Source organism: Cetorhinus maximus, chromosome 17, assembly GCF_964194155.1.
Source record: "Cetorhinus maximus chromosome 17, sCetMax3.hap1.1, whole genome shotgun sequence".
Classification (NCBI taxonomy): domain Eukaryota; kingdom Metazoa; phylum Chordata; class Chondrichthyes; order Lamniformes; family Cetorhinidae; genus Cetorhinus; species Cetorhinus maximus.
In genome coordinates, this window is record NC_135895.1 from 68,824,075 (window position 1) to 68,839,325 (window position 15,251).

Sequence of the window (15,251 nt, forward strand, 5' to 3'; positions counted from 1 at the left end):
TGGGAGACAGATTGTCATTTTCGTGGAGCTTATGAACCAGTGGCACATCTTGATCAGAACCTTCTGGATTTTTGCATTTAACAGTACATTGATGCTTGTCGGAAGTGCTGTTCAATTTGTGCATAAATAACAGTTAGTCCACCATTATCATCACAGTAAAATCTGGGCTATTTTGTTTCAATACTCTGGGATTTGTTATTATTGAGACTTATTACTTATTTACTCTAACAGTCATCAGTAAAAGCATCACAGAGTCTTTATGGTGCAGAAGGAGGCTATTCAGCCATTGTGTTTGCACCGGAATGAGAAATTTACTTAGTGCTATTCTCCCCGACTCCTCCACCCCATAAACCTTCACATTGTTCTTTTTTAACAATCTTTTGAATGCCTTGATTGAACCTGCCTCCACCACACTCTCAGGCAGTGCATTCCAGATCTTAATCACTTGCTACCTGAAAATGATTTTTATCCTCTCATATCATTTTTGCTTCTTTTGCAAATTACTTTAAATATGTGCCCTCTTGTTCTCGATCCTTTCATGAGTGAGAGCAATTGCTCCCTATCTACTCTGTAGTAGCAAAGTAATTGACAAAAGATAAATAGTAAGTAGTTTGATTCCAATTGCACACACTGGTTTTGAAAAGATTTATAATTAATTAGCATTGTAATTGTTAGACCAAAATAGAAATGTCTACAATTTTTACTTTTTTGTTGTAAATTTGCTAGTTTCCTACTCGAAACGAAACGACTAATTGCACATGCCATTCCGAAGATATCCTCAGGAACTAAAGATGCAATGGTTATACATTTTATCACATGTTTTCACATACATGTTTTTACATACAATGATTGAAGCAGTCCATGCCCATATGCAGGAAGACCTGGGCAATATCCAGGCTTGGGCTGAAAAGTGGCAAATTACATTCGCATCACATAAGTGCCAGGCAATGACCATCTCCAACAAGGAGAATCCAACCATCTCTCCCTGCCAATCAATGGCAATAACATCACTGAATCCCCCACTATCAACATCCTGGGGGTTATCATTGATCAGAACTGACCTGGGCCAGTCATATAAACACTGTGGCCATAGGAGTAGTCAGAGGCTGGAAATTCTGTGGCAAGTAACTCATCTGACTCCCCAAAGCCTGTCCGCCTTCTACAGGTACAAGTCAGGAATTTGATGGAATACTCTCCACTTACCTGGTTAAGAGGAGCTCCAAAAACACTTAAGAAGCTTGACACCATCCAGGACAAAGCAGCCCACTTGACTGGCGCCCCATCCACCACGTTCAACATTCACTCCTTCCACCACCAATGCACAGTGGTGACAGTGTGTACCATCTCCAAGATGCACAGCAGGAACTCACCAAGGCTCCTTAGACAGCACCTCCCAAACCCACAATCTCTACCATCTAGAAAGACAAGGGCAGCAGATGCATGGGAACACCACCACCTGCAAGTTCCCCTCCAAGTCACACACCATCTTGACTTGGAAATATATCGCCGTTCCTTCACTGTCACTGGGTCAAAATCCTGGAACTCCCTTCCTAACAGCACTTTGGGTGTATCTACACCACATGGATTGCAGAGATTCAAGAAGGCAGCTCACAGCCACTCTCTCAAGGGCAATTAGGGGTGGGCAACAAATTCTGGCCTAGCCAGTGACACCCACAACCCATGAGAGGATAAAAAAATCTAATCATTGAATTTAACTGACAATTTATGTGTGAATATTCTTGATTATCATTTTAGATTACAGGAGTTCCATGCTGCTGCTCCTGGACTCATTATAATAGGAGCTTTTTCAACAAAGTGTGATAGGAAATTATACAGGAAATAAGGCCACACCTACAGGAAGTGTACACTATACACAAGGTTTATATATTAGGCAATATTTATCCATGCTTCTATCATTTGGATACCTCAAAAAGAGAAAGCTATCTAAATGATCCATTCTATGCTAGTTAATTTATCCAGCAATTTTTAAAAAAAAAAAAAATTTTTCGTGAGTTTTTTGTCAATGAGTATGAGTTCTTCATCCTTCCAACCTCCCTCCCCCACCCCACCACCAAGTCGATCTTTGTTTTGCCAAGGAAATAGAGATGGTGATCTTTGCCTTGCCATCACCATTAGCTTGGAGGCATGGAACAGCAGTGTGCTCGTATTGCTTCCTTCAATTATTGCCTCCTTTCCTATGTTAAAGGCACTTTATAAATACAAATTTTTCTTGCTGTTTGAAAATCCTTTGATATTACAGTTTGGTTCCTGGGTGTGAGACACCAAAACAATCTCCCTGAGTTTTCTCCAGTTTAATTTTAAAATCTGCCAACAGCTCTCTTGCAGGAACAGCACCTGATCTTCCGACTAGGCACTTTACAGCCTTCCGGGCTGAATATTGAATTCAACAACTTTAGATCTTAAACTCCCCCTCCCCCCATCCCCACCCCGTTTCTTCCCCCTCCCCCCTTTTTTTTTCAATAATTTATATAGATTCTTCTTTTCCCACCTTTTTCCATTATTTTTAAATCTACAACTAATACTTTGTTAGTCTGTCCACCCCACCCCCACTAGAGCTGTACCTTGAGTGTCCTGCCATCCATTCTTAATTAGCACTTTTCTTAGATAATATCACCACCTTCAACACCTCTTTGATCCTTTTATCTGTGACATCTTTTGATTATCTGCTCCTAACACTGCTTGCTTATCCCTACAACCACCCCACCCTCAACTTCTCTCTCCCCCCGCCCCCCACCTTAGACCAGCTTATATTTCACCTCTCTCCTAACTATACTTCAGTTCTGCCGAAGGGTCGTGAGGACTCGAAATGTCAACTGTTTTCTTCTCCACCGATGCTGCCAGACCTGCTGAGTTTTTCCAGGTAATTCTGTTTTTGCTCTCTTGCAGGGCCTGCATGCCACAAGCTACACACGCATGGTGTCCTGACAACATCACAGAATATTGTATCATGATGCATGCAGGACTGAGTATTGAAACTGCATTAGATCTGTATGCTTGGATTGGCATGCTATGCGGCTGTGTGGAAGACATTCTGTTCCAAACTCATTACAAAAAATGCATCTTCATTGCTTTCAGCTGCATAAAGGCTGATTGTTCATGTTTAAAATTGCCAGTAAAAGCACAAAAAACATAGTTAAGATTAGCCTATTAAGGTACAAATGCTTTTAATTAAGACTCTTTAATTATATTTGCAGTGAGTGCCAGGAACAATTTGAAATAAATAAGTTTGTCCTGTCCATCTTAATGAAGATTTAATAATTAATATAATTAGTTTGATTATGCAAATTGGATATTTTCAATTAATTCAAAGCATTCTACAAGCTTTCTTGAGATATTAGGCAAGAGATTCCTCACTCCTCATTCCATTTCTTTAAACAATTTGCAGCTAGAATGGAGAACTAAAAACATTGGCCAGAAACTTACCTATGTTGGGCGGGCTGGGTGGGAGCGAAGCCGATTGCTGCCTGTGATTGGCTGCGCGCCGCCATTTTACATGGGCGGGCCAATTAAGACCCACCCAGCGTGACACACGGCCAGTAGCGCTCAGCGTGTCCTGTGAGGTTGGGGGGAGGAGGGAGAGTTGGAGCCTGTGCTCGTTCGCGTGTGCGCAGGAAAGAGCGCAGAAATCTCCCTGAGGCACAGAGCTGCCTCAGTGAGATTAATTACATAATAGAAGTTTATAAATAATAAAGTTAAAAATTATTTAGACATGACCCCTCATGTGACAGTGTCACATGAGCTGGGACATGTTTATGGACTGTGCGAAAGTTAATTAATAGTTTTATAAAATCTTCAGGAAACCCCATCCCGCCCGTGGATGAGGTTTCATGATAAATGCAAAGGCCACTTAGGCTCTTCACCTGCCTGCCAACCTTAAGGTTGGATGGGCAGCATTGCTAACTACTTTAATTGGTTTCTTAATGGCTCTAATAGGTCATTGACAGCGCGTCTGCCGAACGAAAGATCTAAATGACACGCAATGATGTCGGGACGAATGCCTGACATTATCTCGCGTCATTTTGCGCGTCAGTGTGTTGGGCCCGCCCCCGCACGCCGATTGCAATATTCAGGCCATTGTGTACTCCAACAGCCGAGCGTGCCATTGAGAGTTTCAGGCTGCATAGTTCTTTTCAACAAAAACCATACAATGTGTTGGATGCATCTATAGAAACATAAGTGTTAATCGCATTGCTAAAGCACTGACTCATTGCAACAGTGGGTTTCCATTCTTTATTTCAACTTGTATATTTTGCTGAACTCTATCAAAGGTAAGATGCTAGAATGAAACATTTTGGGCTGTATTTTACGTGGCCAAACTGGGCGTGTTTTCGGCCAGGTGAAATAGGGCAGGTGCCCACCCCATCACCTTCCCACCCATCTCCGAGCTCACACCCATCATATGGGGGTGGGGGTGGGCAGGCGGTGAAATCGGCAGCCTGCCTGCCATATTTAAATAGATAATCAAGGGTCAATTAGGCTTGTTTCCAAGCCAGCTGACCCTGATAATATGCTGCCTATGTCATAAAACGTTTTGTGTTGGGCAGCTGGGTGGGAGTGGGCAGCCAGAATTTTAAAATAATCTCTTCAATGGGCGGGAAGGAAGGGGGAGTTCTATCTTCAGGGTTGCCTTTTGCTGATCGGGATGGGGAGGGGGTGGACCCCCTTTTCTTCCTACCAGCCCATAGCCTTAAACCCATACCCCTCACCTGCCCCTTCCATCCCCCACCCCACCCCCAGCCTGCCCATACCCTCCCTGCCTGAGACCCCGGACTTATCTGTTTCTGGGGATCCAATGGGCCTTCTACCTCCTCCTCGTGCAGCCCTGGCAGTGCCCACTAATGTGCTCTTGGTGCATTTGGGACTGATGGAGCTGCTGGCCAATCTGATTGGCTGGCAGCTCCCGAGGGCGGGTCTTCCTCCCCCTTCCCCACTTGGCCCTTGTTTAGCCTGCCTGCAGCGCATCATAGCTGTGGGGCGGGCTGGCGTGGAGTGGATTGGCTCCACGTTGACTTTGCTTCCAGGGCAGACAAGCCATCCGCACCACCCCCTGGTAATATTCAGCTCTTTCCCATTCTATGTCAGCATCCAGTACTTGCAGTAAATACAGAAAATGCTGAAAATGTTCAGCAGGTCTGGCAGTAGCTGTGGAGAGAGAGAAACAGAGTGGACATTTCAGGTCTGTGATCTTTCATCTGAAACATTGGGCAGGATTTTGGCCTCGATATGGGGGCAGGAACGGAGGCAGGCAATGGTAGGCTGCAGCCCCTTCCATACTGGAGGGCCTCCAATTGGACCATCAAAAAATTCTTTCGAGTTATCAGCAGTCACAGTTTGCAACTCTTTTGAGTACAATCACAGTTCTTGGTTTTCGGGAGTGGGACATGAACCCACAACCTTCTGATTCAAAGGCGAGGGTGCTATTGACTGAGCCACAGCTGACACCTCTTGGACCATCAACTTGAACAGCATGCTTTCCGTCATTAATTGGCTAGTGAGCACACCTTCTGGCCACTAATTGGCTAATCTATAAAAATCGCTGTCAGGGTGCTGCTCCTGATACAGTGCGGGGTCATGACCTGCACGGGATGCCGACGTTGGGGTCCCGAACCCCAACAGAAAATCCTGCCCTATAACTCTCTTCATAGATGCTGCCAGACCTACTGGGCATTTCCAGGATTTTCTGTTTTTATTTCAGAATTTCGGAATCTGCAGTATTTCTTTTGTTACAGTATTTGCAATCCAGGTGTACATAGCAAGGTGAGGTTTAGACTAAAGCTGATCCGCAGTAAATTAGGGAGGATCAAGAGTCACCATTTCAAGTTATATTAGACCAGATTTAGATTAAATTTTTACTAATACAATAGTTGACGCCTGGAACAGTACACCAGCTCAGGTGGTGGATGCCAAATCATTAGCTTGGATTGTCTGGGAGGGCAGGAGAGAAATTTGCCAGACTTTTTTTTCCCCACAAATTGGCCTGGATTTTTATCTGCTTCTTCACATCTCCCAGAGATCACATGGTTTCAGGTGAGGTGCAGAGTGTATATATTGTGATACACAAGGCATCACAATTGTATGGGTCAGGCCGGATGGACCAAAGGATCTTTCCTTGTCTGACATTGCTCATGTGTTCTTATTCTACTTCAACAGTGTACCCTAATAGCATTGTTTGAACAGCAACAACCATCACTCTGCTACCCCCCGCCCTACCTCCTAAAACACAAATGAAGTGTTTCCAACACTAGCCGGTATGAGGAGGGTTACTTTTTGCCAAGTTGCAGGCAATCATGTGTTATGGAACTGGAAAGAGAAGTCCCAAATTAATCTTACATAGGACCCTTACAAAGGGTGGAGTCTTTCATCTGATCAGCCTGGACCATTTTCAAATCCAAGCCTGGAGCTTAACGGATAATACGCTGACTACCCTCTGTCATGTCTGGTATATGTTAGGAAATAGAGATAGTTTAAGTAAATTATGGGCAGAATTTTTAGCTTGGTGGGCAGGCACGCACCTGATCAGATCGGATGCGAAATCGCGTGAGATGGCGTCGGGTGAGCGTCACGATGTCACCCCCGCGCTCATGCGATATTTTGGTCAGCGGGTGTGCGCAAAAGTCGGGAGTGTGCCCTTCGACAATTAAGAGGCCAGTTAAGGTTATTAAGGGTGCAACTGTCTCTGACTTTTTGTGGTCTGTCCAACCTTATGGTTGGCGGACGGGTGAATCGGCCAGGTGGGCTTTGCATTTTTCATGAAACCTTATCCAAGGGCTGGATAAGGTTTCCATTATTAAATGAAAGAAAAATAAAATTCTATGGACAGCATTTTCATCATATGTTCAGGTGACTGATTGTGATGCTTGGGCAGTTTTTTTTCCTGATTTTAAAAACTTTATTTAATGCTTTTCAGGTCTACAGCTCCCTGAAGGTGCTCTCTGCCTTCAGGGAGCTTTCGGTCAGTGCCCATCCTCTTCCCGCCCCCCACCCCGACAGTGCTGAACTTCTCCACGTGCGCTTCATGCTGGCTGCCCGTTAATTGGCCAGCCAGCGTGAAATTGCAGCCGGGGGCCGATTGCAGTTGGCAGTCTGTTCCCCGGCCAAGCCCAGACCCGCCGATTGCGCCAGCCCGCCGACCTAAAAATTCTGCCCTATATGTGTATTTGGGTGTGTTAGGAATAATGTATATTTTTAAGTTTAAATTTAATTTTTATTTCTGTATTTGTGGGTTAAAAGGATGAAATCTGAGTTTTAGTTTCACATTAAAAGATGCCTGCATTTTAATGAGATTTTATGACTCTTGAAGGGGAGTTAAAACAAACAAGGTAGAAAGAACTGTGCTGTTGTCTAGCCACAGGGGTCCAGAAAGAGAGTCCACATATATATACACACACACACACACACACACACACACAAAGAGACAGAGAAAGCAAAAGCAGTTTGAGTTCAGTTAGTCAGTGTGCTCTAAAGTTGAAAGGAGTTGTCAGCAGAAGCACTATAAGAGAGGGACAGATAGTAAGTCCCAAACTAAAGTTGGAAAAAGCAGCTAGAAGAAGCTGGACATGAGGGAACTGCAGAAAGCAGGTTTCCCCAAAGAACAGAAGAGGGCCCCGAGAAAACCTTATAGTCAAAGGGAATCTGGAAAAGGTCCTGTTAAGTGAAGTTAAGAGTGAGGAGCAGAGAAAGGCTCCAAGCTTAAATGGAGTTGCTGCAGGACTCAGATTTAAAGCAATTTAGGCTCGTGAGAAGCTAGAAGATCCAAGGAGACAGCTGAAGGTCAGTAACTCCAGAGCAACCCGTTTCTGAAAGCACCGTGACTGGTCAGGTTCAGAGTCTGCACCGTACCACATGGTGGCTGAGATCATTGTAAGATAAAAAAGCTGAAGGTCCAAAATAGTTGATTGGCAGGAGCCCGCCAAAATACAAGTGTGAGAAGACTCTGAAAAAACGGTTACTGCAGCGTCATCTTTAAAACCTGCACAGCATTTAGAGCTATACTTACCTGAACTTTAAAGCAACCATGGACAACAAATCAACATTACCAGAACAATTTGGACTGATCCAAAAGCCAGACCAAACACAAAACTGAGGGCTTTGGCAGAAAAGATTCTTGAAATACATGATAGCTTCAGGATTAGATAAAATGACAGAAGCTTAACAAGTGAATGTACTACTTTATTCAGTAGGTCCGATAGCCAATGATATTATTGCGAGGCAAGTAATAAACACATCCTCAGGTAAATTTGATGAAGTTCTAAAACTATTCGATACATATTTTAATCTAAGAAGCAACAAAATTTTAGAGAGAGAGAAATTCAACAAATGTGTCCAACAGCTTAGATAACCAGTTGACTCTTTTATAAACAAATTATACAGATTGTCTGAAGGCCGTGACTACAGTGACCTTAAGTCAGAACTCATAAGGGACAGAATTGTTGTCGGAGTGGTTTCGATGCCCTTTCAGACATACTACAGGCCAAGGAAGATCTGACTCTACAAAAGGTCATCCAAATAGTCAGCCAGCCTGAAATTCGCCAACAGCACCGATCCATTTTATGTGGTGAAAGCAAGCCATGCTACAGAGCAACCCCAACTGTCCAGCTAGTAAAGCAACAAAGGGGCAGGGAGTATCCAGGCCAAGGAAGGCAATACCCAAACAGACCACAAGGGTGTGGCAGACCATTTCAGTATTGTGGAGCCAAATGACCTCACAGGCGAGAGCAATACCCAGCAATCTTAGTGCAGTGTTTTAACTGCAATCGCCTGGTACACTTCAGAAAACTATGCAAAGCTAAGATACCCAGGCTGGCTAAGTATCCCAAGACAATCCATGAGATTAAGGTAGCACACCAAGAAGAGACCCAATCGTGCTTCTTGGATGAGGTCAAGGATCCTGCATTCTCTTTTTGGAATGCGGACATCTCTGTAAACAGTCACCTCACCAACTTCAAATTGGACACAGGAGTGAGTGTTACGGTCTCCTTGGATAAGGAGCTGTGGCTGAGGGTCCTTTGGCTACGAAGGACAGACACACCACTCTATGGGTCTGGAGGAATCCAACTTCCAGTCATAGGCATGATCCTCGAACCACTAAGGTATGGCGACAGGCAGATATTCAAAGTTATGTACGTCATCCGAAACCAATCTTTTTCTCTCTTGAGCAGAGATGTTTGTGTAGCCCTTAACCTTACTTAAAATGGCAGAAGACATCAAGACAACCTTTGTCCCCAACTACACGGAACTGCAAGTTCCTGAGAGATTCACCAGTAAAGAGACTCTCAACTGGGACTTTAATTCAGAGCCGGTTGTCCAATTTCTTTGCAGGCAGCAGAAGGTGCTCCTTGGTCAGGCCAGTCAAACCTTCAGATAATCACCATTGTACCTTGAGTGAAAGACACAGAGGAAAATGGCCTGCAACGGAAGAATGAGTCCCAACCCCAGGCTCCAATGGTTGCTGTCACACTACCTGTAAACACCACTGCACAGATACTGCAACCGCCAGCCAACACATAAAGCTGCAAGATGATGCTGGAGTAAAGAACTAGCGACCATCAACTTGCCAGAGCGTACTTGAGTGAGGCACGGAAACACATGGAAGAACACACTGTGGCGATAAAAGCTAAACTGCAAAGATCACTGTGGACCACACGGAGAAAGAAAAGCTGGATTCGTACCTTGAATGAATGGAGTGAACACTCTCTCTGGAAAGAGTAGTGATAAATGGTTGCTTTTCGGATTGGAGGAAGGTTTGTAGTGAAGTTCGCCAGGGGTCAGTGTTGGGACCCTAGCTCTTCCTGATATATATTAATGACCAAAATTGTGGCAGGGCATGATTTCAAAATTTGCAGATGATACGAAGATTGGAAATGTTGTCAACTGTGATGGGGATAGTCTTGAACTTCAAAAGGACATAGACAAGTTGGTGGATTGGGCAGACAAGAGGAAGATGAAGTTTAATGCAGAGAAATGCGAGGTGATTCATTTTGGAAAAATGTGCTGAGATAGTATAAAATAAAGGGAGAGCCTCTAAAGGAAGTACAGGAACAGAGGGACCTCAGTGCGTACAGCCATAGGTCATTGAAGATGGTCGGGCATGTTGAGAGAGCAGTTAATAAAGCATATAGTATCTTAGGCTTTATTAATGGGGCATTGAGTACAAGAGCAAGGAGCTCATTTGAACTTGTATAAGACACTAGTTAGGCCTCATCTGGAGTAATGCGTCCAGTTCTGCGTCCTTGAGGAAGGATGTGAAGGCTTTGGAGAGCGTACTGAGGAGATTCACAAGAATGATTCCCGGGGTGAAGAACCGTAGCTTTGAGGATAGATTGGAAAGGTTGGGACTGTTTTCCTTAGAAAAAAAGGCTGCGAGGAGACTTGATAGAGGTATTCAAGATCCTGAGGGGTATGGACAGGGTAAATAGTGAGAAACTGTTCCCTCTCAAGAGAACATCAAGCACTGGAAGGCACAGATTCAAAATAATTGGCAAAAGGAGTAAATATGATATGAGGAAAAATTAATTTTGCCTGGAGAGTGGTTGGAGTCTAGAACAAACTTCCTGAAAGGGTGGTGGAGATAGGTTTGATTGAGGTATTCAAAAAGGAATTGGATTGTTACCTGAAAAGAAATAATGGGCAAGGTTACGGAGAAAAGGCAGTGGACTGGGGCTAGATAGAATGCTCTTTCAGAGAGCCAGTGCAGACTCAACGGGCTGAATGGCCTCTTTCTGCACTGTAACGATACTGTGATACTGTGAGAACAGGACAAGTTGGTGGTCCCCAAGCAGAGCAGAGAGGTTCAACTCCAAGGAGCAGAAAAGGCGTATCAGAAGAAGACAACCAAGTGCCAGAAACACAGACTACAACTCAAACTCTGAATCAACAATGGTTGCTCAAATCAAGAGAGGCTACCACTCCTCCAAATGTGACCAGAACGAGATCTAGAAGATTTATCAAGCCTTCAGACCACCTGAATTTATAAAGTCAGAGACTTGAATGAGGGAGAAGGGGTAGCACGATTGTAATGTAAATATGTTGGGTGAAGACTTGGGGAAAGGTGTATTATAAGGGTATCTGGCATAGCGAGAGTTAATGCGGGACTGGGAAATGGTACCACCCACAGTGTGATATAAAGAGACATAACCTGAGACTAGGGTCAGTTGTGGCTGGAAATAAACCTGTGTAGAAGCAAGCATGGAGCTAGTTCATAGCTTACACAATACCCTGTATATAAGTACATACTTACGTGTTATCAATAAACACTTAGGGCAGAATTTTGCCGTCGGCGAGTAGGGGGCGGGACCTGCTCGCTGACGCATAAAATGACACGGGATGATGTCGGGGGGAACGCCCGATGTCATCCCGCCCCATTTAAATTTTCAGGAAGGCGGGACACAGCAAAATCAGCTGTGTGCCCGCCGACCTGTCAATGGCCAATTGAGGCCATTGACAGGATCATGTTAAGGATTTTTTAAAATTTCTATTTTTAATCTTTTTAAAAGTGTCAGAGATCTCCCTGAGGCAGCACTTAGCCTCAGGGAGATGAGCGCTCTTTCATGCTCATGTGCGAAAGAGCGCACTCTTGCATTTGGGGAATCCCCCCCCGCCGTTGCACAGGAAGCGCATAGTACTTCCCATCGGATGTCACGCTGGGCGGGCCTTAATTGGCCTGCCCACATAAAATGGCGCCGGGGCCCGCTTCTCCGGAGAAAGTGCACTGGTTACAGCTACTTGAAGGGAAATCAGTAACAGACCAGTGGGAGGCATTCAAAACTGAGGTTCTACAGGCACTGTGTAGACATGTCCCCACAAAGATAAAGGTCAGTGCTGCTAAATCTAGAGCCCCATGCTTATCAAGGGGTCAATTACCAGGAGGCACAGATTTAAGGTGATTGGGAGAAGGAGTAGAAGGGATATTAGGAAAAACCTTTTCACCTGGAGGGTGGTAAGTGTCTGGAATTTGCTGCCCGGCTTGGTGGTTGACCCTCAACTCATTTAAGAGGTACCTGGATCTGCACCTGAAGTGCTGTAACCTGCAAGGCTTCGGACCAGGTGCTGGAAGGTGGGATTAGAATGGGTGGCTAGATTTTTTCAGCTGGGGAAGACATGATGGGCTGAATGGCCTCTTCCTGGGCTGTAACTTTTCTATGGTTCCCTGGTGTTCTCATTTAAAAAAAGGATATATTTTTAGTTAAGACTCTCAGCAGGCATTACGTCATTAAAGAACAGGCTTAAACTTTATTAAAATAAATTACATAGAAAGTACAAAACAGAAACAGTTCATGCGGCTCAAGCAGTCCATGGTGGTGTTCATACTTCACAAGATTCTACCCTACCCACCGTCATCAAAGCTGATCGTATTATCTCTATTCATCTCTCCCTCAGGTGTTTATCTAGCTTTTCCTTGATCTAAGTTAGGTTTTAATTATCATTTGAACTTCATGTAGAAAAGGACTCAAAATAGGAGCTGACTGCTGCTTACCAACACAAGGCCTTCCGACTCCCTGAGATCTGTAGCCCCGTGGACAAACACAGCGGTAGCTCCTTTGTGTATTTTCACAGATCTGGTTGTAACGACACTGATGGGTGCCATCTTTGCACTCATTGATATCTGTAGAGAAACATTTATCAAAACTGCACTAATGCAAAACATATTTTATCGAGTTGCCATTGATTTGGTTCCATTGTTTATTGAGGAGGGTACTATGTTTGACTTCACTTGGGAATGAAAAGTGTGCTAAATATTCAATTTTATAACAGGGAAACAAGTCAAGCTCAATCATTGAAATTGTACAAAAAATTAAAATCACCCTCTTTGATAAACATGTTTATTAAAAAAGGATAAACATGGCACTGCTATTGGACACAAGGCAATCATGTGACATTATGGTTGGGATTATTTAACTTGATCTGATGTGAACACATATTAAAAACAATTAAAAGAATAAAGCATTTGAGCACTCAGTATGACATACCATATATTTGCCATACCTGCCCTTCCCAGCATCCTCTCTATGCTAACTTAGAGAAAGACATTCTTTACCGCATTCACAATGGTATATTAATTGCTGTGGAATTGTATTATGGTAATCATATGTCATAAGCTATGTGGCCCAATTATTAATTTCTCCCATCTGAACCAAAGTGGGATGAATTGCTCAATTACAATTTTTCATATGGATTTGCACCTAACTTAATTTGGGTAATTTTATATAGAATACTGATCAACAGAATTAAAATGCTGTCAGATATGTCATCCCCTATAACTGTTAAAAGCAGAGATTTTCAACTGTCAGCTACCCATTTCATGCCATCACCAAGACCGCCTCTGCCACCTCCATCGCTCGATCTGTCCCTGACTTAACTATGCTTTTGTTACCCCTAGACTTAACTATTCCAATGATTGCCAGTTTCTCTTGTTCTACCTCTGTAAACTTGAGGCCATTCAAAACTCTACAGTCTGTATCCTAGATCACACCAAATCCTGTTAACCATCACCCTGTGCTTGCTGACCAATAATTGCTCTCGTTGAAGCAACTCCTCGATTTTAAAAGTCTCATCTTTGTTTTTAAATCTCTCTATGGTCTTGCCCCTTCCTACCTTCTTCAGCCCTACAATATTCTGAGGCATTTGCGCTCCTTCAATTCTGATCTTGTGAGCATTTCTGATTTTAATCACTCCACCATTCATGGTTGCACCTTCAGTTGCCTAGGCCCTAAGCTCTGGAATTCCCTCCCTACATCTCTCCATCTCTCTACCCCAGTTTCCTCCTTTAAGACCCTGCTTGGTTATCTGCTCTAATATCTCCTTGTGGCTCTGTTTCACATTTTGTTTGATAGCGTGCCTATGTTCTACTACATTGAAGGCACTACATAAATGCAAGTTGTTGTTGTTGTTGAAAAAATGGGTGACCAGCAGAGGAAAATCTGATGTGCTCCCATTCGTCCAGCTGAATCAAATTTCAGGAAGATCTTTAAATGAACATCCACTACACCCTTTCCCCTCCAAACAAAAATTAGACAGGAAGCTAAATGTCCAAATTGTGTTCTTACATCTGGTGTATGGCTTTGACTGCAATTTTCATACAGAAACAGTCATAATATGCATGGCTTAGGCCCCTCCCACTTTCTTCAGGCATTGAGAAGCATAACCCAATGGTCTTTAAAGAGGCTGATGGAGGCCTTTTAAAAAAAGTTAAATTTAATGTTTAAAGGTGTCTGGTGGGTCAGCATGAGCAGCAGCACTCCTTAAGGTCCCACAAAAATCTTCTAGCTGGCCATTGTCCCATTTTTTGCCCCTGCTTGCCAACCTAGACAATCCTCTGCCTCAAGAAACCAGTGAGCAGCAGTGTGGCTAAAGCCTGCTGGAAAAATCTGATAAACCTTACTGTCACTGTGGGTGGGACCAGGTTGCACCCATTTGATGTCCAAGAAGAAACTCTCTTCCAATATTTTTAATGGGTTGTGATGTGAAAGGCCTACAGTTATCAGAGAGTTGCGACTCCTACTCTACGACAACATTGGTTATCACTACAGGGGATTATTACTTTCTTGGGTGCCATCTTATCACTTGAACCAATCATACAAGTAGCACAAGTAAATTTAGGAAGAGGGCATTCATTTACATTTCTCCTTGCTGGGTTGTTGCAATATATTAAAAAGTATAGTACTTGATTTTTGGTATTGTACCCCAGCTCCATAATAACTGAATATTGTGACTTATTTTTGAGATATTGATAGCTTTGTTTTAACACAAAGCTGCACTTATTACAGGTTTACTATGGTCCTTAACTAATCTGAACTCTCTTCCTTGAGTAACAATAACCTCATGACAAATAATCAATATCCACATCCATTAATGCAGAAATAAGAATGACCCGCATTGCTTTCAACTTACCAATACAACTCCCATTGTCAGCTTTGGTCATTCCACTAGGACACAAATCAATGCATCTGAATCCCCCCCGCGTGTTCTTACATTGTTGATCAGGTTGGCATACATTCTGTCTGCACTCATTGATATCTAAACAATAAAATGCAGAACACACTCAGCAGTGTTACAGTTGATGAACTTTGATAACTTTAGTACAGCTTCTTTGTGCAATCCACATTAATGGATTTATATTAAATGGTTCACAACATTTTTAAATTTAAATATTTCTGGCTTATTTACATAAAACTGATGGTGTATGTTTCTTTCTCAACTTGTTGACAAATTGGAAAAAATCGTTACTCAAGTCA

The 15,251-nt window shown here is 43.3% G+C and overlaps 1 protein-coding gene across 6 annotated transcripts in view; it reads right to left on the reverse strand.

Annotated features, from left to right (window-relative positions):
• Positions 1–15,251, reverse strand: part of hmcn1 (hemicentin 1) — a 701,874-nt gene that overhangs the window by 15,568 nt on the left and 671,055 nt on the right. For all 6 annotated transcript variants that reach the window (XR_013579326.1, XR_013579325.1, XM_078561403.1 and 3 more), the window contains 2 exons: positions 14,908–15,033; positions 12,494–12,622 (listed from right to left, as the gene is read on the reverse strand). Coding sequence is in view for 4 of the 6 variants with exons in the window: in XM_078561403.1 (XP_078417529.1) it covers positions 12,494–12,622; positions 14,908–15,033 (255 nt within the window). In the remaining 2 variants the exon portion in view is untranslated. The remainder of the gene's footprint in view (positions 1–12,493; positions 12,623–14,907; positions 15,034–15,251) is intronic.